This window comes from Puma concolor, chromosome A1, assembly GCF_028749965.1.
Source record: "Puma concolor isolate L17-30 chromosome A1, mPumCon1.1.hap2, whole genome shotgun sequence".
NCBI classification, from domain to species: domain Eukaryota; kingdom Metazoa; phylum Chordata; class Mammalia; order Carnivora; family Felidae; genus Puma; species Puma concolor.
The window spans coordinates 238,004,171-238,030,213 of NC_141667.1; the positions used below are offsets into that span (position 1 = coordinate 238,004,171).

At 43.3% G+C, this 26,043-nt stretch overlaps 1 protein-coding gene across 4 annotated transcripts in view; it reads left to right on the forward strand.

Annotated features, from left to right (window-relative positions):
• Positions 1-26,043, forward strand: part of MIPEP (mitochondrial intermediate peptidase) — a 162,333-nt gene that overhangs the window by 59,180 nt on the left and 77,110 nt on the right. For all 4 annotated transcript variants that reach the window (XR_015254115.1, XM_086715155.1, XM_086715156.1 and 1 more), the window contains exon 14: positions 2,148-2,257. Coding sequence is in view for 3 of the 4 variants with exons in the window: in XM_086715155.1 (XP_086571281.1) it covers positions 2,148-2,257 (110 nt within the window). In the remaining variant the exon portion in view is untranslated. The remainder of the gene's footprint in view (positions 1-2,147; positions 2,258-26,043) is intronic.

A 26,043-nucleotide genomic window follows, 5' to 3' on the forward strand; every position in this document is an offset into this window, starting at 1 on the left:
CAGAGCCTGACTTGGGGCTTGATCCCACAACCCTGGGATCATGACCTGAGCTGAAATCAAGAGTTGGACCCTCAACTGACGGAGCCATCCAGGCGCCCCTGGAATTTAAGTTTTTGGCTGTGTGAATAAATACATGTGTCTTCAGTACCGAGCACAGAGTTAGTGAGTAAGTGGAAGAATGTTGCCTCTTTGTCTCCAAAATCAGTTAGAAAACACATTATAGCCTGTTTAAAAAGTATGATAAGGTACTTTTCATTTTTCCTATGCTTTCCCCCTATATAAAATGACAGCCTTTCATGCTGGTAACGTGGCCATATTTGATGATATGCTGTGTAGACTTTCCTCTCTGTTGTCTCATCTCTAAGAAGCTCACTATCCTGTATGGTCAGCTATAGGTCACCTACTAAATTGCTGTCATTCAGTGTTTATTTATTTATTTATTTAAAAAAAAATTTTTTTTTTCAACGTTTATTTATTTTTGGGACAGAGAGAGACAGAACATGAACAGGGGAGGGGCAGAGAGAGAGGGAGACACAGAATCGGAAACAGGCTCCAGGCTCTGAGCCATCAGCCCAGAGCCTGACGCGGGGCTCGAACTCACGGACTGCGAGATCGTGACCTGGCTGAAGTCGGACGCTTAACCGACTGCGCCACCCAGGCGCCCCTGTCATTCAGTGTTTATTAACTAACTTTGTAAATACAGTATTTGGGGGAAGGAGAGGATATTTGAAAAAACTGTAGTTGAGCTGGACGGCATCATAAAATGTCACCACAAAGTTCTTACGGGATTTGTTGCTTTAAGTAATTTTAAGTTTAAAACATTGCTTTTCTCACTGAGGATTGACTTTGTTACAAGGAGCAAACAGTGGTTTAAAAAAATACTTCTAAAACAAATGAAGCATATAGATAAAGAAAAAGTGGTATATACATATGTGTACAATGAAGTATTACTGAGACATAAAGAAGGAGAACTCGCCATTTGCAACGACATGGTTGGAACTAGAGAGTGTTGTGCTAAGTGAAATAAGTCAGACACAGAAAGACAGATACCAGATGATTTCACTTATATGTGGAATCTAAAAAACAAATAGACTTTTCTTTTTCAATTTGTTTACCTTTATTTGTTTTTGAGAAACAGAGACAAAGCGTGAACAGGGGAGGGGCAGAGAGAGAAGGAGACACAGAATCCGAAGTAGGCTCCAGGCTCCGGGCTGTCAGCACAGAGCCCGATGCGGGGCTTGAACCCACGAATCGTGAGATCATGACCTGAGCCGAAGTCGGACGCTCAGCCAACTGAGCCACGCAGGCGCCCCAAAACAAATAGACTTTTCAACATAGAGAACAAACTGGTGGTTGCCAGAGGGGAAGGCGTGGGGGGATGGGCGAAATAGGAGAAACGATTAGAGGTATTAGCTTCCAGTTAGAAAATAAATAAATCATTGGGGCGCCTGGGTGGCTCAGTCGGTTGAGCGTCCGACTTCGGCTCAGGTCATGATCTCGCGGTCCATGAGTTCGAGCCTGGCGTCGGGCTCTGTGCTGACAGCTCGGGGCCTGGAGCCTGCTTCGGATTCTGTGTCTCCCTCTCTCTCTGCCCCTCCCCCGCTCATACTCTGTCTCTCTCTCTCTCTCTCTCTCTCTCTGTCTCTCTGTCAAAAATAAACATGAAAAAAAATTTTAGAAAATAAATAAATCATGGAGATGAAAATTACAGCATAGGGAATAGAACCAGCCAACAAACAAATAAGTGAAGGATAAAATCATTTGGTGGTGGAATTCAGCAAATTAAATACAAATGGTACATTAATTGTAAGAATGTTTTAATTTTTGTCTCCTGTATCGCCAAGCAGAGCTGAAGACAGATTTGTTTGTAGAGGGTGTGAGCCATGGCTTTACAAGGTGTTTTATCCAGCTGTGCAAATATTTTGTTTTACTTTTGATATATAGGAAAATATATGGGATTATAATAAACTTTTCTGCAAATATGTACAATAATTTTATAGAAGTAAAATATTGATTTAATGAATTAAATCTTATCATACCTTCATCAGAAGTACACATAAAAGTTTTAAAAGAGTACATAAAAAGAAAGATAAATATGTTGATTTGATTCATGCCAACTTTTTTTTTTCTTTTCCCCCCCATTTTAGGGACCAGGTGCCCCACTGACTTCGCTGAAGTTCCTTCTATTCTGATGGAGTACTTTGCAAATGACCACCGAGTGGTTAGCCAGTTTGCCAGACATTATCAGACGGGGCAGGTAGGGGAGCACAGTGCTACGTCGTGTCCTTGGGGGGGTGGGGGGGGGTGGGGGGGCGGGGAGGGGGGAGGTGGCTTTCCTGACCTGCATCGCGTGGACCTCTCAGGACTGTCACCCTCTCAGTACCGGAGTCCTTCCACTTTATTTTTAGTCTTCGTTTTATTTTTTTATTTTTGCCAGCCACTAGGACCACAGTGTCGACAAGCTCTCTCTTATCAGCTAAGTGAGAGCCTATCCTGCCTTCACAACCATCCCTTGAGGAAAGTGCCTGGTCCCTGTTTTCTGGAGGAGGAAACAAGATTACTGTACAACAGGCCTTCCAACCTGTCTCGCTTCAGAAAAGCTGTCGCTCTTCCTTTCGTCTTTCATTTATGCCTCTGTTTGTTCCTTTGTTTTGTCAAAGCCGAACCGCGTTGCCCATCTTTCCCATCGTGCCCTGCACTGTAGGTCTGAAAAGGTTTCGATTTCAATAGTTGGATTCGAAGCATGAGTTTCAAGATTAAGAAAATCGGTGAAGTAGGAGGACAATGAGAGATCTCTGTAATGAGTTAGCCGTAAGCGTGACTGTCGATGTTGTGCAGTGAACTGTCCACACATACTTTGCGAAATATCTTCTTTTCCTTCTCTGAGAACTTTGATTATAAATACCACGTCAGTCACCGATTTCTTTCTCCCTGAGACTGTGCCTCCCTGAGTGCAGGTGTCAAATTACAGTCATCTTTGTATCCTTGGCACTTAGAATCTTGCCTAGCACCTGAGAAGCACTAGAAGGAATGAATGGAATGAGAAAAGGCTCCAAACCCACCTTTATTTGTGACTCTTTTTCTAACGTGATTTGGTCATTTCTGGTTTTTGGACTTGATTTCATCTCACCGTTATTGTCAGCTGCAGAATAACGGAGGAGTTTCTGGATAACCAGTCTGACTGGGCCTTCATCATAATCTGTCTCGGTTATTAAGATGACAGAATTGAGATATTGGCGATCAATTAGCTGTCTTTCCATTAACCTTCAGAGAAGTTAGACCCAGCCAGTAACGTGGAAACGCGTAAGCCACGGAAGGAGAGCATGGGTCTGCGGGTCCACATTTCCACATTTTGGGGTTTGGGAATGACCGGGAAGACCTGACTAAATCCCTCCTTCGGAACTTGTGCCCTGCCCATCTCGTAGGGAGGTAGGGCACAAGGCATATTGGGGCAGAGCCACACGCCCAGCGGGGGCCCATGAGGGAGAGCCCCTGGACCTTGGCTGGGGACGCTGGGAGAGGCTTCGTGCAGGGAGTCCCGGAGGAGCCAGGTTTGAAAAAATACATAAAAGGGGCAGTTTGCCTGTCAGCTTTCGGCAGCCCTTTTCCATCTCGTTTAATATATTTGTCGAGAACGCTAAGGACGCTCACAGGTCCTTCAGTCAGAAGTAGTTATTGAGTTTTTATCAAGTACCAGGAACTGTCCTCAGCATCTGAGAAACAGCCGGGAGTGAGTGAGACAACATTCTAGCCCTCAAGGCCTTCAAATCCCAGGGGAACTAAGGCAAAACTAAAGACGAGGTTATTCCAGCCAGAAGGAAAAGCCTGTAGAGTCTCGGAAAAGTCTGAGACCGTGGCAAGGTGCTGGCAGTGGTAAGTACGGGAGGAGGAGGAAGGGGAGCGAGAAAAAGAGTCTGGAACGTTTTTGTTTCTAGAATTCGCTCCCAGTTTCTGCAGTCCTCTTGCCGACACACACTTTTTGATCCCAGCTCATTTGCTAGACCACCGTTTGTGACTTGAGTAGTTTTAACTGGCGGTGTTTTTGTTTTTTAATTTTTTAACGTTTATTTATTTTTGAGACAGAGACAGAGCATGAATGGGGGAGGGGCAGAGAGAGAGGGAGACACAGAATCTGAAACAGGCCCCGGGCTCTGAGCTGTCAGCACAGAGCCCGACGCGGGGCTCGAACTCACAGACTGTGAGATCATGACCCGAGCTGAAGTCGGACGCTCAACCGACTGAGCCACCCAGGCGCCCCTAACTGGCGGTGTTTACACTGGGCTTTGCTGCCACACTTCCTCTCAGGAGTTGAGTCTAGTCCTCCTGGCTCTCAGGCAGCTCTGCCCCAACCCATTTCCTCATTAGCCTTTGGCAGACAGCTTCTCTGGGTTCCATCTTCGAACTTGTGTCCTTGCTCAGCCCCGAAAATATGTAGTCAAGTGATAGTGAGAGCCAGAACAAAGGTCCTGGCCCTAGGGGGCTCGGAGAAGCAGACTCCAGAAGCTATTGGAGACTTAACTGGAAGGATTTGAAGCCAGTTGGATAACAGGGGTGAGAGAGGGAAATCAAAGACGGAGGCTCCATGAACAGAGAATTCTGGAAGAGGTCCAAATATGAGGAAGGAAGACAGCTCTTTTTTGGCTGCGTCCATGGGGCCGTGAGTGACACAACTCTGAAATACAGAATCAAATAGACCCTGCGGGGTGAGGGGTAATTGGCATAGAGCTGGCACCTAACGTATAGGGAGGTTAGGCATGACCCGTGAGGGAAAAGCGGGAGGTATCTGATGAAGCAGCATCCCCAGGAAAGGAGCTGAGCTTAGATTGCTCAGGGGATCTGAACCCTGAGGTAAGGGTTAGCGCAAGAGAGCGCCAGGATCCTCTCAGAGCAATACTTAAAGCAAAAAGCTAAATCTCAGGCTAAAATGTACCACAATTATGAAGTTGGTTTTTAAACTATTACCTGTTTACAGGACAATCGGAAGAGCAAAGAAGGGCCAAAAAGAAGAGCAAAGAGCCACTGCTTGGAGGATAGTGTAATGTCCCCAAACAGGACAATTCTTATTTTAATATGGCGTTCTTCTGTAAGAGCCATTTTGAACAAGAGAGTTGCAAGAAAACAATATTGAGTCCAAAACTGCTTTGAATTAATTCAAGTTTCAGACACAAGCAGACATGTGCATTGAGCTAAGGGGACTTGCAGACGCAGTCTCGAAAGAATTTAAAATAATTTTGCAAGTCGTATAGAGAACAGAAGGAGTGCCAGAAGGCAAGAAACGGGAGAATGCCTTGACTTTCACAAAGGGCTTGCCTCTTCTTGCCACTAATTAAGATACCAAGTGGCTAGATGATTTCATTTTAAGGGCACTTCTAGCCTTAAGGACAAGGAGTTAATTCCCTAAAGCCCAAGGCTTTGTAAAAAAATGGCATTAAAGCCCATAAGAAGAATGACAGGGTTGCATCTTTATGCTCCATTTCTTATTCTGCTACATGTTCGGAAAGGATTGTTTTTTCTTGGAACACCGTGGGGTGTATCCGAGAGAACTCGCAGAGTAAGGATAATATATCAGTGACTTATTAACACCTACGAGAATTTTATCTGAACCAGAGCATGGCGTGGCCAATGAATTCCTTGCGGTTGAGGAATGAGAAGCATGCGTATTAGATTTGCAGGGGCCATACGGCTGTCAGAGGTAAGCAGGGCCAGAGGTGATCATTTGAGATTCAGAACTGCCTTGACAAGCTACAACATCAAAGCTGACGCGGAATTTCTTGTCGATAGGTCTTCGAGTTGATAGCACACGTAGAGAAGGAGTACAGACTTGGTGGCAGGTCGTGGGAAAAACTCCCGGGTTTTTAGCCGTGGTAAACTGAACGTGAATCAACTGTCTGATGGAGTTTCCCCATAGACCTCGTTCCGGCTCAGGCGGCGTTTCGGACCCGTGCCGTCCAAGGAATTGAAGGGTACTGTCGCTCTCCTCGGTGCTTATTGGTTCCCGCCTTGAGCCTGCCCCCTTTCCAGTTGTTCCCAGTAAGTGGAAAATTATCTGCAGGTGGCCCCGCGCTTCTGGAGGCATGATCCTCGTTCTCCGTTAAACATTGTAAGATGCGGTTTATTTTTCGTTGTAGTAAGAACAGCATAAAAGTTACCATCTTGGGGCGCCCGGGTGGCTCAGTCGGTGAAGCGTCCAACTCTTGATTTTGGCTCAGGTCACGATTCCAGCATCGTGGAATCGAGTCTCATGTTGGGCTCCGTGCTGGGCAGGGAGCCTGTTTGAGATTCTCTCCCTCTCGTTCTTTCTCTTCCCTCTGCCCTTGGATGCGTGTGCATGCACACGCTCTCTCTCTCTAATTAAAAAAAAAAAAAAAAGTTACCATCTTAACCGTGCTTAAGTGTGCCAGTCAATGGTATGAAGTACATTCTTATTGTTTGCTGCCATCCCTACCATCCGTCTCTAGAACACTCTTCCTCTTGCAAAACCGAAACTCTGTCCCCAGTAAACAGCTCCCTGCTTCTTCTCCCACCCGGGCCCCTGGCCCCCTTTCTGCTTTCTGTCTCGATGAATTTGACTCCTCCAAGTACCTCATATTAGTGGAATCCTGCAGTATTCGCCCTGTTGTAAGTTAGCACAATGTTTTTTTTTTTTTTTTTAATTTTTTTTTTCAACGTTTATTTATTTTTGGGACAGAGAGAGACAGAGCATGAACAGGGGAGGGGCAGAGAGAGAGGGAGACACAGAATCGGAAACAGGCTTCAGGCTCTGAGCCATCAGCCCAGAGCCCGACGCAGGGCTCGAACTCACGGACCGCGAGATCATGACCTGGCTGAAGTCGGACGCTTAACCGACTGCGCCACCCAGGCGCCCCAGCACAATGTTTTTAAGGCGCATCATGTAGCCAATGTCAGAGTCGCCTTCTGTTTAAAGGCTGAATAATATTCCATTGTATGTGTATACCACATTCGTCTGTCCCTTCGTCCGCTGATGGATATTTGGGTTGCTTCCACCTTTCGACTGTTGTGAATAATGCTGCTCTGGGTCTACAAATTCCTGCCTGAGTCTCTGTTTTCAGTTCCTTCGCATATATACACAGAAGTGGGATTGCTGGATTGTATAGAAATTCCATTTTAAATTTCATGAGGAACCGCCATTCAGTTCTCCACAGTGGCTGCATCATCTTACCTTCCTACCTTGCGGACTGTTGAGCATAAAGTTCCACTTTTCTCCGCATCCTTGCCAACACTTGTTCTTTTCTGATTTTTTGATAGTAGCCATCCTCCTGGGTGTGAGGTGGTGTCTCACTGTGGTTTTGATTTTCATTTGCCTAATGATTAATGATGTTGAACATTTTTTTAAAATTGAAATCCAAGTTAGTTAACATACAGTGTAATAATGATTTCAGGAATAGAATTTAGTGAGTCATCACTTACCTGTAACACCCAGTGCTCACCCCAACAAGTGCCCTGCTAAATGCCCATCACCCTGTTAGCCCATCTGCCCACCCAACACCCCTCCAGGAACCCTCGGTGTCTTCTCTGTATTTAAGAGGCTTTTATGGTTTGTCCCCCACCCTGTTTTTATATCATTTTTGCTTCCCTTCCCTTATGTTCATCTGTTTTCTGAATGATATACTCAAGTATATGAGTGAAATCATATACATGTCTTTCTCTGACTTATTTTGCTTAGCATAATACACTCTAATTCCATCCATATTTTTACAGATGGCAAGATTTCATTCTTTTTGATTGGCAGGTAATATTCCATTATATGTATATATGTATGTATGTATCTATCTGTCTATAAACACCACATCTTCTTTATCCATTCATCAGTCAATGGACATTTGGGCTCTTTCCATACTTTGGCTATTGTTGAAAGCACTGCTGTAAACATTGGGGTGCACGTGCCCCTTTGAATCATCACTCCTGTATCCTTTGGATGAATACCTAGTAGAGCAATTGCTGGGTCATAGGTTAGTTCTATTTTTAATTTTTTGAGGAACCTCCATATTGATGTTGAACATTTTTTAATGTGCTTTTTGACCATTTGTATATCTTCAAAGAAATATCAGTTCAAGTCCTTTGTTCATATTTTAATTGGCTTGTCTGGTTTTTTCGTTGTGGTGTTATAGGAGTTCTTTATGTATTCTTAATATTAATCCCTTGTCAGACATATGATTTGCAAGTATTTTCTCCCATTGTGTGGTTTGCCTTTTCAGTCTATTGATTATGACCTTTGATACACAGTTTTTAATTTTGATATAGTCCAGTTAATCTATTTTTTCTTTTGTTGGCAGTGCTTTTGGTGTCAGATCTAAGAAATCATTGCCAAATTTGATGTTACGAAGCTTTTTCCCTATGTTTTTTTCTAAGAGTTTTATAGTTTTAAGTCTTATGCTTATTTATTTATTTTTTTAAACAATTTTTTTTTAATGTTTATTCATTTCTGAGAGACAGAGAGAGACAGAGCATGAGCGGGGAAGGGGCAGAGAGAGGGTGACACAGAATCTGAAACAGGCTCCAGGCTGTGAGCTGTCAGCACAGAGCCCAATGCGGGGCTCGAACTCATGGACTATGAGATCATGACCCGAGCTGAAGTCGGACGCTCAACCGACCGAGCCACCCAGGCGCCCCTAAGTCTTAGGTTTAGATCATTGATTCATTTTGGGTTAATTTTAGTAGATGATGCAGCGGTTTTTTTTTTTTCTTATTTTAATAATTCTGAAACATATCTCTTGCTATCTGTTTAATGATGTAACTGTGCCCCCTTCCTAGCTATTATAAACTCACAGGTATATATTTTTTTTCTTTTTTAACAATTAGCGTACTCTTAGATTCAAGAAAATAAGATAGTCTTAGCCCCTACACCAAAGTTGAAAATGTTAAGCACTTCCATAATGTCGTCTAAAAGCCTGACCCTTGACCCTCGTCCCTATATATCCCTATGAGGAGGTTAGGCTGTCCCTGACTCTCAGATTATTTAGAGTATGCGGAGTTTTTCTCATTTTTTTTATTATGCAGGCAGGGATGAAGACCAAATATATATTTTATACCACAACATCACACCACCCTATTTCCCTTCAGCAGTATCTGCCTCTTTCTCCTTTTGTCCCATTTCCAACCAATAATCTCTGACCCCTTCTTCCTCTCCCACACACACCTGCCTTGCTCCCACTTTTCCCACGATATCCCGTCTGCCTGTTGCGTGGAGCAGGTGGCAGACCCCAGTGTATTTCAGCGTACTCGAGTATTTTGTTCAGCGTGGGACGCTATGTTCTGCAGGTGACATTGATAAGCAAGAAAGCATTCTGAAGAGTGGCCTGCAACATTTGTATAAAATTGGAAACCGCCTCATGTTAGACATGGTGTAAGACTAGAAAAAATAAACTGCAGTCTGTTGCAGAATATCTGAAGGATGCCATGTAAAGGTAGAAAGTGTATTCGTTCGACATCACTCCGGCAAAAAAAAAAAAAAAACGATGTTACTGGTAACAGTGGTTGGGGATTATGCTGCAGCTGATTTCAGTTCAGTAGATTCTTTTCATGACTGATCAGAAAGGCAGTGCCTCTGATCAGTTTATTACTCAGAAAGTAATAAACCTTTCATTTAATATTTAATGTTGCAGAATAACATTTCTAGAAGGCACAGCTGTGAACCCACCATCCAACTTAAGAAGCAAAACATTACCATAGGCTCCTCTCGGAGTCCTGAATTCTCACTAATTTTTGCTTAGAAATAGTTTTTGCCACCCAAGTTATTTGTTCGTAAGCCATGTGCTATTTCGTTTTGTTTTTGAGCCGTACAGAAGTGGTATTCTACTGTTTGTAATCTGTGACCAGCTTTTGCCAGCTGTGTGCCTGAACTCGTCAGGTGTGCACATAGCTGCAGTGTCTTCGCTTTCGGTCCGTGGTGACGTCCCATAACTCACGAAGCTCTTCTCCTGTCAGTGGACACACGGCTCCTTCCGGGTTCGTGCTAGTCCACACAATTCTGCGTTTTATATTTGTGTGCAGGACCGGAATTGCTGGGTTTGGGAGGGGATGCGTGTTTTTAAGTTTACGCAACAATGCCAGATTGCTTTTCAAAATATTTCTGCTTATTCTCCCTCCTCTCAGCGACGGTTCCCATCACACCACATCCTCATCAACATTTGATATTGTCAGAGTCTGAATTTTGCCAGTTTTGTAGTTAAGCAATGGAATGCTGTTGTGGCCTTGATTGGCAGCAACGTTCCCTGGCTACTTTTTAAGGTTGAACATCTTTTGTGTGTGTGTGTGTGTTTAATGCTTAGTTTTGGTAGAGACAGAGCATGAGTGGGGGAGGGGCAGAGAGAATCCGAAGCAGGCTCCAGGCTCTGAGCTGCCAGCACAGAGCCCGACATGGGGCTCAAACCCATGAACCGTGAGATCATGACCTGAGCCAAAGTCGGACGCTTAACCGACTGAGCCACCCAAGCACCCTGTATGTTGTTTTTTTTTTAATTTTTATTTATTTTTGAGAGGGGGGCAGAGAGGGGCAGAGAGAGGGAATCACAGAATCTGAAGCAGGCTCCAGGCTCTGAGCCGTCAGCACAGAGCCTGAAACAGGGCTCAAACACAGAAACAGAGATCATGACCTAGGCCGAAGTCGGGTGCTTAGCCAACTGAGCTACCCAGGTGCTCCACACCCCGTATGTTTTTATTGCTCGCTTTTGTTTTCTGTCATGTGTCTGTCTGTCTTACGAGCGTTTTTCTTTATGGCGGTTTACTTTTTTCTTACTGATTTCTCCCCTTTCTTGATATGTTAGAATAACCCTGTGTTAGGCATATGCCTTCCCTCAGTTTATGGCTTGTCTGTTCACTTTCTTTATGGTATTAAAGGAAGGATTTAATTCCTTCATTTTAATGTTGTTGAATTTAGCAATCTTTTCTGTATACTTAGTGCTTTTTATTTTTTAATTAAAAAATTTTTTTTGAGTTTATTTATTTTCGAGAGAGAGAGAGAGAGAGAGAGGCAGAAAGAAAGGGAGACAGAGAATCACAGGTAGGTTCTGCACTGTCAGTGCCCAGCCCGATGCAGGGACTCAAACCCACGAACCAAGAGTTCGTGACCTGAGCCAAAATCAATAGTTGGATGCTCAACTGACTGAGCCACTCAGGCGCCCCAGTTCGTGCTTTTTAGATCTTATTTGAGAAACGTTTGTTTCCTTAAAAGCCATACAATATTGTTTTCTTCTGAAAACAGAAGAAATGTTTCATGTTTTTTCTTTATTTTTAGGTCTCTATAATCAAGTTGGAAATTCTCCTTGGTTTAGTATAAGGTAGAGTTTAACATCCTTTCTTCCCTATAGTAACCATCATCCCAGCACCATTTATTCTTTCTCCAGGGACCCGTCATAAAGCACGTACCCGTTATATGCAATAATCTGTTTACGGGATTTTTCTTTTATTCCATTGTTTACATCGTCTGCCCTGATAACCAGTACCCATGCTGTCTTTATTGTAGTAAACTTTATTAAGGCTTTCTTTATTCTTAAAAGATTTCTTGTCCGGTTTTGGGCTTTTGTGTTCTTTCATATAGATTTCGAATTAACTTGCCTATTTTTAAAAAAAAAAACTGTGAGAAGAATTTGGTTGACATTATATTAAATGTGAAGATCAATTTGGGGAGAACTGATATCTCTCCATATTGACATTCAGATGCATGAATGTGATATATTCTTCCATTTGTTAAGTCTTTGTTAAATGTTTATTTATTTTTGAGAGAGAGAGAGAGCGAGAGCCTGTGCAAGCGGCGGGGTGGGGGTGGGGCAGAGAGGGAGGGACAGAGGATCTGAAGCAGACTATATGCTGACAGCAGGGAGCCCGACGTGGGCCTCGAACTCCCAAACCACGAGATCATGACCTGAGGCAAAGTGGGACGCTCAACGACTGAGCCACTCAGACGCCCCTTTTAATAAAGTTTAAATTTTTTCCCTAAGGCTCAACTTTTGTTATGCTTAGTCTTAGATGCCCGACCTTTTTGATACTATTATAAATAGTATATTTTTAAAAATTATATTGTCTAATTGTTGCTGGTACTTAAAGGTGTTATTTATCCTTCTTTTATATATAGATCATATTTCCAGACACTTTGGCAAACTTTCTTTTTAATTCAGATAACTTACGTGTAGACTTTGTTACTTTTTCAACCAGTTAATTCTGCAAAAATGGTAATTTTACTTTCCCTTTTCAACTCCTACATCTTTTTATTTCTCTTTCTTGCCCTGTTTGACTTACTAGAACCTCCAGTACAATGTTGAATAGAAGCTGTGATATGGGCATGGTTTGCCTTTGTCCTGATTTCTAAAGGAAATGTTTTCAGTGTTTTAGCATAAAGGAAGATGTTTGCTGTAGATTTGGTGGAGATAGCAGGAAAAGGAGATTCCTTCCTATTTCTAGTTACTTTTTAAAAATTATCAATAGGTATTGCATGTTATCAGATGTGTGTGTGTGTGTGTGTGTGTGTGTGTGTGTGCGCGCACGTGTGCACGTTCCATCTTTTCAGGTAATCGGGCTGTACTTTTTCTTTGAGCCGTTCATATAGTGAATGTTAAGCTATTTTTGTATGGCAGGATTAGATAGGCTTTGTCTTACTGTTTTTAACACAGTGCTGGCTTCAGTTTGCTAATGTTTTTTAATTTTTTTTTTTTAACATTTATTCCTTTTTTGAGAGATAGAGCGAGACAGTGTGAGTGAGAGAGGAACAGAGGAAGAGGGAGACACAGAATCCAAAGCAGGCTCCAGGCTCTGAGCTGTCAGCACAGAGCCCGACATGGGGCTCGAACTCACGAACTGTGAGATCATGACCTGAGCTGAAGTCGGATGCCCAACCGACTGAACCACCCAGGTGCCCCGCTGATGTTTTTAATACAGAGGATTTTTGCATCTGTACTTATGAGAGACTGACTTGTGATTTCGCTTTGTCCCCTTGCTCTTTGCTGTGTGTTGGTAATAAGAATATACCATTTCACGAAATGAGTTTCCAGATGCTCCTTTTTTTTTTTTTCCTGTTCCTTAGAAGTGCTTTTATAAAATTGTAATAATCTGTTTCTTGAAACTTTGTCAGAATTCATCTATAAAGCCACTCGGGGTCTGTTATTTTCTCTGTGGGAAGATATTTTAAATGACTGATTCCTTAATAGTCCTAAGAGTCTTTGGGCCTTCTTTTCTTCTTAAGTAAGCTTTGCTAAGTTGTAATTTTCTGGAAATTCACCCATTTAATCCAAGTTTTCAAGTTTATTGGGATAAAGTTATTTATGGCATTCTTTCATCTTTCAAACCCTGCTCAATGTGTAGTTAAGTTATATCCTTTTCATTCCTCATATTGTTCTCTTGTTTTTTTCTCTATTAATTTTGGCAGAAGTTGGTCTTTTTACTGTTTTCAAAGAACTAATGCACACTCTGTTTATACTTTTTATTTTGTTTGTTTTAACATTAATTAGTTTCTGTTTTATTATTCTCTCCTTCCTCCTTCTTTGTTTATATCTCTCAATCAAGGTACACACTGACCTAATTAAATTTCAGTACATCTAACATACCTGTTTAAATTTTGACGCCATAATTTTATTTTATTTTAAGTTTATTTATTTATTTTGAGAGAGAGTGCGTGCAACATACGCAAGCTGGGGGAAGGGGCAAAAAGAGAGGAGAGATAGATCCGACGCAGGCTCTGGCTGTCAGCTGCAGAGCCCCATCTGAGCTCAGTCCCATGAACCTGTGAGATCATGACGTGAGTCGAAATCAAGAATTGGACACTTAACCAGCTGAGCCACCCAGGCTCCCAGTGCTATAATTATAAATTGTGCGGATACGGTGTTCTAGCTGCATGCCATGCTTTCAATACAAAATATTTCTAATGTTGCTGATTTCCATTGTAATTTCCTCTTCGAGCAACAAGTTGTTCGAAGTAAAGTTTAAAATTTTTAAACCTTTGCAGAGGAGTTATGATTTTTTTGTTTTGTTGTTGTTTACCAATATGTAACTAGTTAGTCTAACCAGTTTTGATTGTTTGCAGTTGTTGGTAGTTTACATCTTAGTGGATCATCGGTTTTTTGGAAATGTTTTGTGTGTGCTTGAGCACGTTGTATATTTTCTAATTATTGGATCTGGGCTTTCATATTAAGTCTATTAAGTCAGTCTTTTAATTGTGTTGTTTAGATTTTTTATATGTAACTAGTTTTTTTGAACTAACAAAAATTGAGAGGTGGAAATCTTCCAGGATGATGTGTAGATCACCTTTTCACCTTACTTTTACCTATTTTTTAAAATTAGGACTTGATTTATTTAGGGCAGTTTAGGTTTCCAGCAACCTTGAGGGGACAGTACAGAGGTTTCCCATATACCCCGCGCCCCACACAGGTATACAGCTTCCCCCGTCATCAGCATCACCCAACAGAGTGGTACGTTTGTTACAATTGATGGACCTACACGGACACATGGTAATCACCCCAAGTCCACAGTTTACGGTATGGTTCACTCTTGGTTGTGTACATCCTGTGAGTTTGGACAAGTGTATAATAACAGGTATGTGTCATTATGGCCTCATACCCAGTATTTTCACTGCCTTGGAAATTTTTCTGTTTCTTTTTACTCTATGTACTTTGAGCATATATTTAAAAAATTTTTTTAATGTTTGTTTATTTTTGAGAGAGAGAGAGAGCGAGAGTGGGGGAGGGACAGAGAAACAGGGAGACACAGAATCCAAAGCAGGCTCCAGGCTACGAGCTGTCAGCACAGAGCCCGATGCAGGGCTCGAACTCGTGAGCCCTGAGATGATGACCTGAGCCGAAGTCGGACGCTTGACCGACTGAGCCACCCAGGCGCCCTTAGAGCATATTTTATTAGATCATAAACATACAGAATTGTTATATTTTTCTGAGGAGCTCCTTCTTTCTTCCTCGTGTGTTGTCTTCTTAATTTTCATAATGCTTCATCTTAAAGTCTATTCTGATCATTTTTCAACCCAGCTATGTCACTAAGCATTAAATATAGTCATATGAGGGGCACCTGGCTGGCTTAGTAGTCAGTGGAGCATGCGGCCCTCAATCTTGGGGTTGTGTGTTTGAGCCCCGCCTTGGGTGCTGGGTGTAGAGATTACTTAAAAGTAAAAAATGTATAGTCTTTTGATTTTTGAGAGAAGCCACAATTTTTATACAGTTTTGCCCATTAACCACTAAAACGCTTGTTGCTTGAGTCATCTTTGTCACAAAATATTTATCAGACAGTAAGTAATGGGAATGAGCATTTACTATTAAGTTCTATCATATTTAATCCTATCTAGCAATGTATGAAGTAGCCACGTGGCTGTCCACACTTTATGGAAACTGACTTAGGTTAAGTCACTTGCCAAAGGTCACACAATAGTAACATCGGGGTTGGTCTCTTAGTTTCCATTTGTGATCTATTAGTAGGTCTGTTAGGTTCACATCAGAACTTCCTCAAAGTTCTGTCAGAGTTGCTAAAATCTGTATTACAATGTGGGTGTTTTCTTTCCCCAGTTTTGCTGTGGTAGAAAATGGTTTCTACTTCTTACACAATCTGTCTCAGAAAATAACAGACCCGTTTCCATTGTAGGTGTTATTTTTAGAACGTAGAAATCCAGTGCTTTCGTTTTGGAACCGTTCTGTGCTGCGTCACCGTAAGATTACTCTGTTCCCTTACTTTGTGAAAGTCAGCCCAAAGCCAAAATTGCTTAAGATCTATTTCCAAGGAGACAGATAGGCTCGTCATAAATCTTCTTCTGTCTTTCTCTTTCGGGAGATACGAACAAGGATTGAAGGTAAAAATTATAGTGCAACTGGAACTAGATTAGTTTTGGCAGGTTTCAGTTGTTTTGAAACTTTTCTTATTTTCAGCGTTAATGCCTTTCAGTTATGTCTAGACAGGAACATGGAACTGGGAGGCAGAGGCGGGTCTGACCCTGCCTGTCCCCCACTCCCCCGCCGTGCCCCCCACACACAGTTGACCTCTGGTCAGTTGCTGAACTTGTCTGAGGCTTCTGCTCTTTTATATAAAATAAAAACTAAAAATTTAGAAGTTAAAAACTGTGCCTCCATACTTACCTCAAGAACTCTATTCTGTCAAATTTAGTAATGTAGGCAGACCAATATTATCGGAATTGTTTAAAGAAAAAAATGGAATTGAGACCTCTGTCACACATTAAAATGTCACAATACTTCTGCTTTTTTCTCTGAACCATCAGCGAGTCTGTGATAACATGTAAGTATTTCTAAAGGTTCTTTCTTCTCATTACATCTCAATTTGTCAGAAAACAACACTAAAACTCATGTAAGTTGATAGCAATGTTACTTCCTGTGGATTTAGATCTGAGATTTTGTCTCTTTGGGACGAGGCAGCTTTTTCGTTACATCGATTATATGCCATCTGGATTACGGGTCAATAGCAAAACAGACTAGTCGCTGCGTGCCGAATCTAGTTGTTTTCCCACCACAGACACGCGCAGAGATTTAGCGCTTGGTATGGGCTCAAGCTGTAGAACTCAAGCCGCTTTGACGCTTGGCTTTCTGCCTCCGAAGGCTTTTCTTGCTCTGGATGGCCATGTCTCAACAAGTTTATGTCATTAGATCTAGCATGTTCCCAAAGGATATCAATGGCCGGAGTTCTTTGCTTCGGGAAGAGTTGAATTATTACCATAACGAGGATTTGTACCAGAGGATGTCTGAACTTTTAATATTTATGCAGCTTTTACCATAATAAATTTTGTAAGTGGTCATAAATAAAACAAGATATTTTATCATGGTGATGTGGCCCTGGAAGAATTTGATGCCAAAACTTTTAGCAAGATGTTATTTAAATTGGACTGGCGAGATTGTGAAGTGATAGAAAATGTCTGGCAAATTGATGAGGTTACATGCTTACAAGTTGAGTTCATGGAGAAGCATCCAGAGAATTCAAGTAATGCCAAGTTCCCTAAGACATTTGCATTTTTTGATGATAGTCTGAAACCTTCCAAAAATGTTGTGCTTTTTTTTTTTTCAAAGTTTATTTATTTTTCAGGAAGAGGGAGAGCACACATGAGCCAGTGGGGGAGGGGCTGAGAGAGAGAGAGAGAGAGAGAGAGGGAGAGGGAGAGGGAGAGGGAGAGGGAGGGAGAGAGGGAACCCTAAGCACTGACCGTGCGGAGCCCGATGCGGGCCTCAAACCCACAAACCGTGGGATCATGACCTGAGCCAAAATCAAGGGTCGGAGGCTGAACCGACTGAGCCACCCAGGTGCCCCTGTGCTTTCTTAATATAACAGAAAAGCTATTGTTATTTTAACAGTTTTGTTCCGCGTATGGTCAGCCGTCAGTGCGGCTCGTGTCTATCCCGAGAACACAGTAAGCGCCTTCCTTCCTCTGGGGAGGCGGTGTAGGTAAGGCTCACTGCACAATTGATGGTGTTTGAAGCTCTCAAGGAACTCAGTTGTTACCGGGACAATGATGTAACCTGTTGTCCGAGCCAAGCCACTGCTGGGAGGGAAGAGGGGCGCCCTTCGTAATCACACCCAAACAGACAGCCTAACCTGGGACGGTCAGGGCCACGCGCTGCGTGCGTGGTCACCGTCGCGATGACCGCGCTCAGCAAGACAGATGCATTTGGTGCCGGGACTTGAATTTCATCCAGTTAGTTAATCCTGTGCTCAGGTGGACCGAATAACTCCTACCGCGTTGAGTCTTCTTACTAATTGCGATGGCAAATGCAAGGTGCCCGACCTCAGAGGTGTCCTCTTTCTCGTGGTGCTACCTCCCTGTAGACAGTTCCGCTTGTAAAACCAGGAGGATTGAATTCTACCCACCTTTGTCACGCGGCTAATTGTGATGATGTTTTTTGAAGTCAGAACATCTCAGACTTTAACATGCATAAAATCACCTGCAGATCCGGTTGAAATGTAGATTCTGATTCAGTGGGTGTGGAACGCCCAAGAATTTGTATTTCCGAGAAGCTCCCGATTCATGCTGAGACTGCTGGTCTTTACTTGCTTTGGGCTTCATGTAGCTGGGTAATTATTGTTCTTATTATTCATATTTTAATTATAAGCAGGAGACCAGACTTCACCTTCTTGACGGAAGGAAGGATCAATTTTATGGTCTTCTCTTCCTGGCCATAGTTCTGTTCTGGCATTAACAAAAAATTAAAAAGAACAGATGCATGTGGGACCAGGCTCTAGGCTAGCCGTGTGCTTTGGGTGCACCGAGAAGGATGGGCCCTCTGGTCCCTAGGGTGCTTTCAAGGGAACTTTCACACCGTGGTGGCTGTGCCTCAGAGTCTGGTTGGGGCTCCAGAAATTTCAATTTAAACCACCGGATGCATCAATGGATAAAGGATGAGTGAATGAACTAATGTCGAGAAATAGGAACTCTATACATAGCTGAACCCTCGGGTGGGACAGGGTAGCCTCCCAGACTCTGAGACTTGGGCCACGGTTTTGTACTTTACAGGGGGCTTGGCATTGGTCATGAGACCGACTGCTTTGTCTTTGTTGTAGTCCTGCCAAGCCAGATCTTATTTCTTTAGAAATAACACAAGGATTCTTATTTTTAAATAAAGATCAAAGATAGTTGTGGAAAAACTCATAATGAATTATTCAGATGCATTAGGTCACCATAGCTAATTATTGGCATCTTAGGCTCCCATTGTAGAAACAACATTTCTACCGTTTTCCTCTTTACCAGCGGGGATAAATACCCACAGTGTCTTTGTGTATTTTAGAGCGAGGGTGAATCTTTGAAATAGAAATACCACCACACTAATAGTATAGGAGGCATAATTAGAATAATAATTAGAGTAATTGCTTCTTGGACACTTTTTAAAAAATTTTTAACGTTTATTTATTATTTTGAGAGGGAGAGAGTAGCGGGGAGGAGCAGAGAGAGGGAGACACAGCATCTGAAGCAGGCTCCAGGCTCCGAGCTGTCAGCACAGAACCTGACATGGGGCTCGAACCCATGGACCGCAGACCAGGAGATCAGGACCTGAGCTGAAGTCAGATGCTTAACTGACTGAGCCGCCCAGGCGCCCCCTCTTGGACACTTTTATTAACGACCGTCTTCTCAATTCATTCCTCCCTTGTTCTGTCTGTACCTCTTCTGTGGTTCTTGGGGCGTTTCCCCTTGCATGGTTGGTGTCCGCATACATCCCTTTTCCTGTTCCTGGTAGCGGGAGCCGGAAGGGTCCCCAGCTGCTTAGTAGGGTCCCTCGTGCACAGCGGGATGCTCGGCGAAGATGAGCCCAGTGGGTCGGTCTCCCTCCCAAACCTGACTTGCCTTCACGGCTTTGTCCGCTTCCCTGGGCAGAGCTCTGCTCTGTACACGCGGAAATCAGCCAGCGTCAAGCCAGGGCTGCTTCAGACCTGGCAACCCTTGATACGAGACAAAACCCCTGCAGGTGTGTCTGTAAAAGAAACCCAGGCTAGGGCTTAAATTATCTGACATATAACATTCATCCAGTAAATGTCATTTTGAAATCAATCTGCATTGGTGTTTTGTAACCTTGTTCAAAACAGTCTGCCCTTGAGATATCGAGATATCGATGGCTTTAGAACACCATGTCTGAACAGCTCTACACTAAGATCGCTCGAAAGGCTGCAGACGGCTAAGCTTTGTTAAGGGTACGACTAGATGTACTGTTGTGTTTAATGAAAATGGCTCTGTGAAAACAGTACCGAGAGCAGGACATACCTGAAAAGGAGCAAAGTAGAAATTTGCCTCTTTTTGCTGTAGGAAAAGAGTTTTGCAGGGGAGCAGCGTGGGGTTCGGGCCGGGATTGTTTGGCATTTCCAGTGTGGACTCTTGTGCGAGGCTGGCCCGTCTTCCGTCTGCGGCTTGGCGGAGAACGGCAGGTGGTTAGCAGCCGAGAAGGCAGAGGGGCTTCAGGATGTGCTAATGCAGGGAGGACGCTAGAGAAAAGTGTCCCTCTGGAACTCGGCCCGTTTGTTTCCTGGCACATCAGTAGTGTGTTCGCGCTCGTGAGCTCCATCAGCTTGCATGAGTTCGAAACCACCGCTCGGACCACGGCACTCAACCGGTGGGGCCGAGGAAGCAGCCGGGGGCTGCTGGAGACCAGTGTCCAGAAAACCTGGGGGGCCTGCTGGCCTCTGGAGAGGAGAGTGCCAAGACGGGATTTAAAGAACTGAAAAGAAGCTTTCCGAAGAAAGTGTGTATAAAGTTAGGATCGGCAGGAAATGTAAAGATTAATGAGCATGATAACAGCTGCATTTGTGCATTTTTAAAGAAGCTTTATTTGTAATGACTTTTCTTTTACATACGGTTTACGTTTAATTTCCGTAGCAAACTATTTCCCAACTGGTGTCCGGTATATTAAATCTCTTGCTTCTGTAAAGATGTATTAGGGAGTGGAAACATGTTCTGTGCTCAAATAACTTGGGGAAATGAATGTAGAAATTAATTAAGATTTCTATCCTCAGAAGCGAGGACTGCTCATAACTTTTAATATGCTGATTTGAATTGGGAATCTGCAGGAAAGAGATGTATTTGGGGGGAATCTCATGGACCAGTCTGACCTGCTTTTATCACTGTGTCTTTCGCCACAAAGCAGGGCCTCCCCTCAGTGAACACGGGCCTGGGACTCGGCCAGTGCCCAGCGAAGGTCGAGGAACTTCACACGCAGTTGGATTCCCTAGATACGAAATGACGACTGTAGGAAGAGTCTCTCACTTGTTTGGTTATTTAACTCATTTTTTGAAAAATTTTTTAATGTTTATTAATTTTTGAGAGAGGGAGAGACAGAGTGCAAGCTGGGGAGGGGCAGAGAGAGAAAGGGAGACACAGAATCCGAAGCAGGCTCCAGGCCCCGAGCTGTCAGCCCAGAGCCCGACGTGGGGCTCGAACTCACAAACCGTGAGATCGTGACCTGAGCCGAAGTCGGACGCTCAACCGACTGAGCCTCCCAGGTGCCCCTATTTGACTCATTTTTAAGGACACATCTATAATTCCCTTCAGGAAGAGATGTGCATGGTGCTGTCTGTGGGACAGTTTGAATGAAAAGCTTTATTTGTCTGTTTTTTCGTCTGTTCTCTCTTCAGTGGAAAGTTCACTGTGTACCTCAGGCAAAGTATACACCACACGGAGATTCATCGTTTTTCTATCTAAAACTGTGGGATTGCAGGCCTAACCTCCATGCTGACCTCATTTTATCTTCCTGTCTTTCCTTCCCCATCTTAACTTCATCATCTGTTAATTAAACGCTAATTAATATTCACTGAAATTTTTATTATCACTGCTCATCCTTTTTTGGGAGGAACTTGTTGGAGTGTTAATAAAATTTTGCAAAGGGTTAGTTTTACCGCCAAGCGGCATTATACCTGAATTACGGTGTTGAATGAGGAAAGATACCTAAGTGAACTGAAAATAAATTTAAATCCTGTGGCTTAAAGAATAAAATGACAGAGATTTAAAGCACCATCTCCTTTAGGTTGACCAAAAGGGTCAAACTGCGTGGATTCCCATGCTGTTTACGGGTGCGGTCTTTATACACTTTAAGTTCCTTTGTGAGTTTGCTTACCTTATATTTAAATAACAGCAGTAGTCAACAGATAGTCAATGAGGGTTAGATACTGCATGTGATTCACATTCATAGACTTCCAAAGGAAATGAAATGGTAAAATACACAAATACATGATCTCAGTATATACTAAAAGCACCAATATATATAATGATCACTCAATATATATTAAAAGCATCCATTCACTCAACAAATTCTTAGTATAAGGTGCCATTCTAGGTACCATCCCCTCATTGGTAATTTAAAAATAATACTAAAAAAAAAAAATACTAACAGGGGGCACCTGGGTGGCTCAGTGGGTTGGGCGTCCAACTTCGGCTCAGGTCATGATCTCACGGTTCATGGGTTCGAGCTCTGCGTTGGGCTCTGTGCTGACAGCTCAGAGCCTGGAGCCTGCTTCGGATTCTGTTTCCCCCCCCCCCCCTCTCTGCCCCTCCCCTGCTCATGCTCTCTCTCTGTCTCAAAAATAAATTAAAAAAACATTTAAAAAATGTAAAAATAATACTACCAGGGTCTCCTAGAATATAAATTCCTTGAGAACTGAGATTTTTATCAATCTTAGTCACTGATATATCAACTTTGCCTGTCACATGATGGGCAATGAATAAATACTTGTTGAGTGAACTGTCTTTCGGCTAAAACCTACTAACTGATACTCGTAGATGCCTGCATTGCAAGTTTCTTCATAATAATCTTTAACGGTGTCTGTGCCTGACTTAGTGGAGAGTAGTTCACCCTTTACAAAGCTGTGCTGCCTTTCTTTTTCCTTTGGGAGCTAAAAGCCTAAGTGGTATTAGTGATGAAAGTCTGAACGGTTGGGCATGTCGAAGGTACACAGGGCACCGCTTCCAAGCTAACCACAGGCAAAAGATAAAACCCTAACTTTTCTTGAGCTCTTACGAGAGTTGAGGTCACAGGCCCGTGAGGTGGCCTGAATCCCGGAGATGCAGACTGGTTCACCTGTGGCGAAGCATGGCGGAAGGCTAGGCTGCCTTGCAGAGGGGTAAGGAAAAACCAGAGAACATCTTCACAGGTTGTTGGGGGCCAAGTGTGGGCTGGCCTGTCAGTCCGGAAGAGCTGAGGGCCCCGATATAGAGGGAGTTCGCACCCCCCTGTAGGCTCTTTTCCATCGGCCGTCACCAGGTGTGCTGAGAACCTGTGGGTGCGGGGTGGGAGACCACATGGGGCCACCCTCAGTGTTGCAGGCCTACAGGAGGTGACTGGCGGCTGTGCAGAAACAGCACAGAACCCTGCCTCCTTGGGCAAAGATCAAGAAAGCAACAGAATCAGACTCAGGGACTTGAGAATAACTAAGAACTAGCACAGCTGTAAAGGAACTGTCAGAAGACAGGGATTTCAATCAGTCTGTTGAAGGAAAAGGTGGGCAACCTGTATGAACAGACGAAACAGGAGGTGGTGAGTGTGCGACCCGCCCAGATGGAAATGCAGGAAGTAAAGCCATGAGGTCATATGAGAAGAATTCCTTTGAGGGGCTCATCCGTACGCTTGACACAGCCGAGGGAAGAATGTGAGCTCCGTGAACTCAACGGGAGGTCAGTAGAAGTTACCCAAGCTGAAATACAAGGGGGAGGAAGGAGTAGGGACAGGGACAGAACAGAGCATCCGAGAACTTCAGGGCAAATGCAGCTCCACAAAGGAGAAGAGAGCGCTGATAAGGCAGAAGAACTGTTCGAAGGGATAACGGCTGAGGATTTGCCCAAAATAACGAAAACCGAGCCAGAGATCCAGGACGCTTTGAGAACCCCAAGCGGGACGGGTAACAAAGAGAACACACTTAGAGACTCCATAGTCAAAAATAAAGAGAGAACTCTGAAGGCAGCCACAGGAAAAAATAAGGACAGCAACAGATAGAAATTACGGCAGACTCCTCACCAGAAACTATGGAAGTTTGAACTATCAAGATCCGTAGCATGAGATACATCTGGTTAAAATGTCACCAGACAAGGGAATATTTTCTGTTTAGTAGCAGTGTTTTCTAAGTGAGAGCTGAACCCTACAGATGAAGAACTCCGTGTCTGATAACCGGTTCTACCTAAAGTGATTTTCCGAATGAGCGTTGATGACCACGTTTTGCGGCAGACCTTGAGATCCGGAAGATAGGCTGATGACATGTTGGTGGACTTCAGGGTCCTAAAAACCTTAAAATAATCACCACGGTGGAGAAAGTATCCTCTTCTCAAGCCGGGCAATCTGAGGAGGCACGTGTGTTTTATCACACGTGTTTGGACTAGTTCACAAATGAAGAGAAATATAGATAGGAAACTATGAGACTACATTTCCTTATGAAGAACTTGATCACTGGGTGCCACAGGAAGAGGACTGTTCAGCCAAAATTCCTGTCTCCAAAGAGTTTACGACTCTAAAACAGACCGTGTTTACAGGATACGTAGACAAAACAGTAACACGTAAATAAAATTTGTCGAAATCCATGATGATTGTATTACCCAGGGCTAGTGTAATAGGGAATAATACTACCTACCACTTATTCAGCATCTAGTCGAACATAGTATGGTTTTAAGTTACATTATGTTGTTCAGTCCTCGTCTAATTCCGCCAAAAGATAATATTAACATCTTGCCAGTGAGGAAAGCGTGTCTTAGAGAAGTTCAGTACATCGTCCAACATTCTGCCGCTGTGCTGGTAAATGGTGCAGTTAGGATTCACACCTGGTTTCATCTGGCTCCGAAACCTGTTCTCTTTCCTTTACGCTCCAGTGAATCATAATAATGGGAGTTCAGAGGCAGGTGTTGGTTTAAGGCAGACCATGCTCTCAGCTCTCCTCTAACGAGTCTAAGAAGAAGGTTCCTGGAAGGAATGGTATTTCTGGATATGGGATGATGTGGAGTAGCCATTTTAGCAGGCAGAAGTTAAGGATGCTGGAAATACCACTCTGGAAAACAGTATGGGGGTTCTTCAAAAAATTAAAAATGGAACTGCCCTACGACCCAGCAATTGCACTACTGGGAGTTTATCCAAAGGTCATAAAAATGCTGATTCGAAGGGACACATGCACCCCAGTGTTTACAGCAGCACTATCAACAATAGCCAAATTATGGAAAGAGCCCAAATGTCCGTCAACTGACGAATGGATTAAGAAGATGTGGTGTATATATACAATGGAATACTACTTGGCAGTGAAAAAGAATGAAATCTTCCCGTTTGCAACAATGTGGATGGAACTAGAGGGTATTATGCTTAGCAGAATAAATCAGTCAGAGAAAGACAGATATCGCATGATGTCACTTATATGTGGAATTTGAGAAACTCAACAGATAAACGAAGGGGAAGGGAAGGAAAAAAGAGGGACGCAAATCATAAGAGACTCTTCAATACAGAGAACAAACTGAGGGTTGCTGGATGGGGGAAGGGTGAGGGGATAGGCTAAATGGGTGATGGGCACTGGGTGTCATAGGTAAGAGATGAATCACTGGGCTCTACTCCTGAAGCTAAGACTGCACTGTGTAACTAACTTGAATGTTAAAAAAAAAAAAAAAAGATGCTGGAAATAGCCTGAAAGACCCAAGACAGCCGTCCCGTTGTGCCATTTCTTACATCATTCTTTAAAAAAAAATTTTTTTTCTTAATGTTTGTTTATTTTTTAGAGAGCACAAGCAGGGAGGGGCAGAGAGAGAACGAGACACAGAATCCAAAGCGGGCTCCAGGCTCTAAGCTGTGAGTGCACAGCCTGATGTGGGGCTTGAACCCACAGACCATGAGATCATGACCGGAGCCGAAATTGGGTGCTTAGCCACCTGAGCCACCCAGGTGTCTCATGACATCATTGCTTACCCGAATTAGTCGATCTGAACTTTATTCTTGATTTATAGCATTCTTCGTATGCTAGTAGGATTCCTTTCAATCTTGAATGCTGATGGCAGCGTCCAGATCCCAAGGAGAACTGGGAATAACATGTCATCGTTGGGATCGGAGGCTTAGTGGTCCATGAACGTACTTCCTACCTTGGAAATTATGAAGATTGAAGTAGAATCTGCTAAAAAATGCAAGGGATGAGGGGTGCCCAGGTGGCTCAGTCGGTTGAGTGTCTGTCTGACCCTTGGTTTCCGCTCAGGTCGTGAACTCATGGTTCGTGGGTTCGGGCCCCGTGTCGGGCTCTGTGCTGACAGTGTAGAGCCTGCCCGAGATTCTCTCTCTCCCTCTCTTTCTCTGTCCCTCCCCCACTTGTGCTGTCAATGTCATCTCAAAATAAATAAACTTAAAAATTAAAAAAAAAATGCAGTTGATGATATGGTGAAACAGTTATTTCTGATGCTATGGGCTTTTATAAATTTTTAATTTAATATAATGAAAACTAATTGCAGTACTGTTTGAGGCTCGGGTGTCTTAAATGCATTTACCTGAAGCTTGGATGCATTTGAATTCTGTTTCTTCAGTATATCAAATGTGAGTGTCTTCACATTAGGAGACCGTTGAAATATCTGTGCTACTCGGTAGATACAACCACTTCCAGAAGGACAGCAAAATT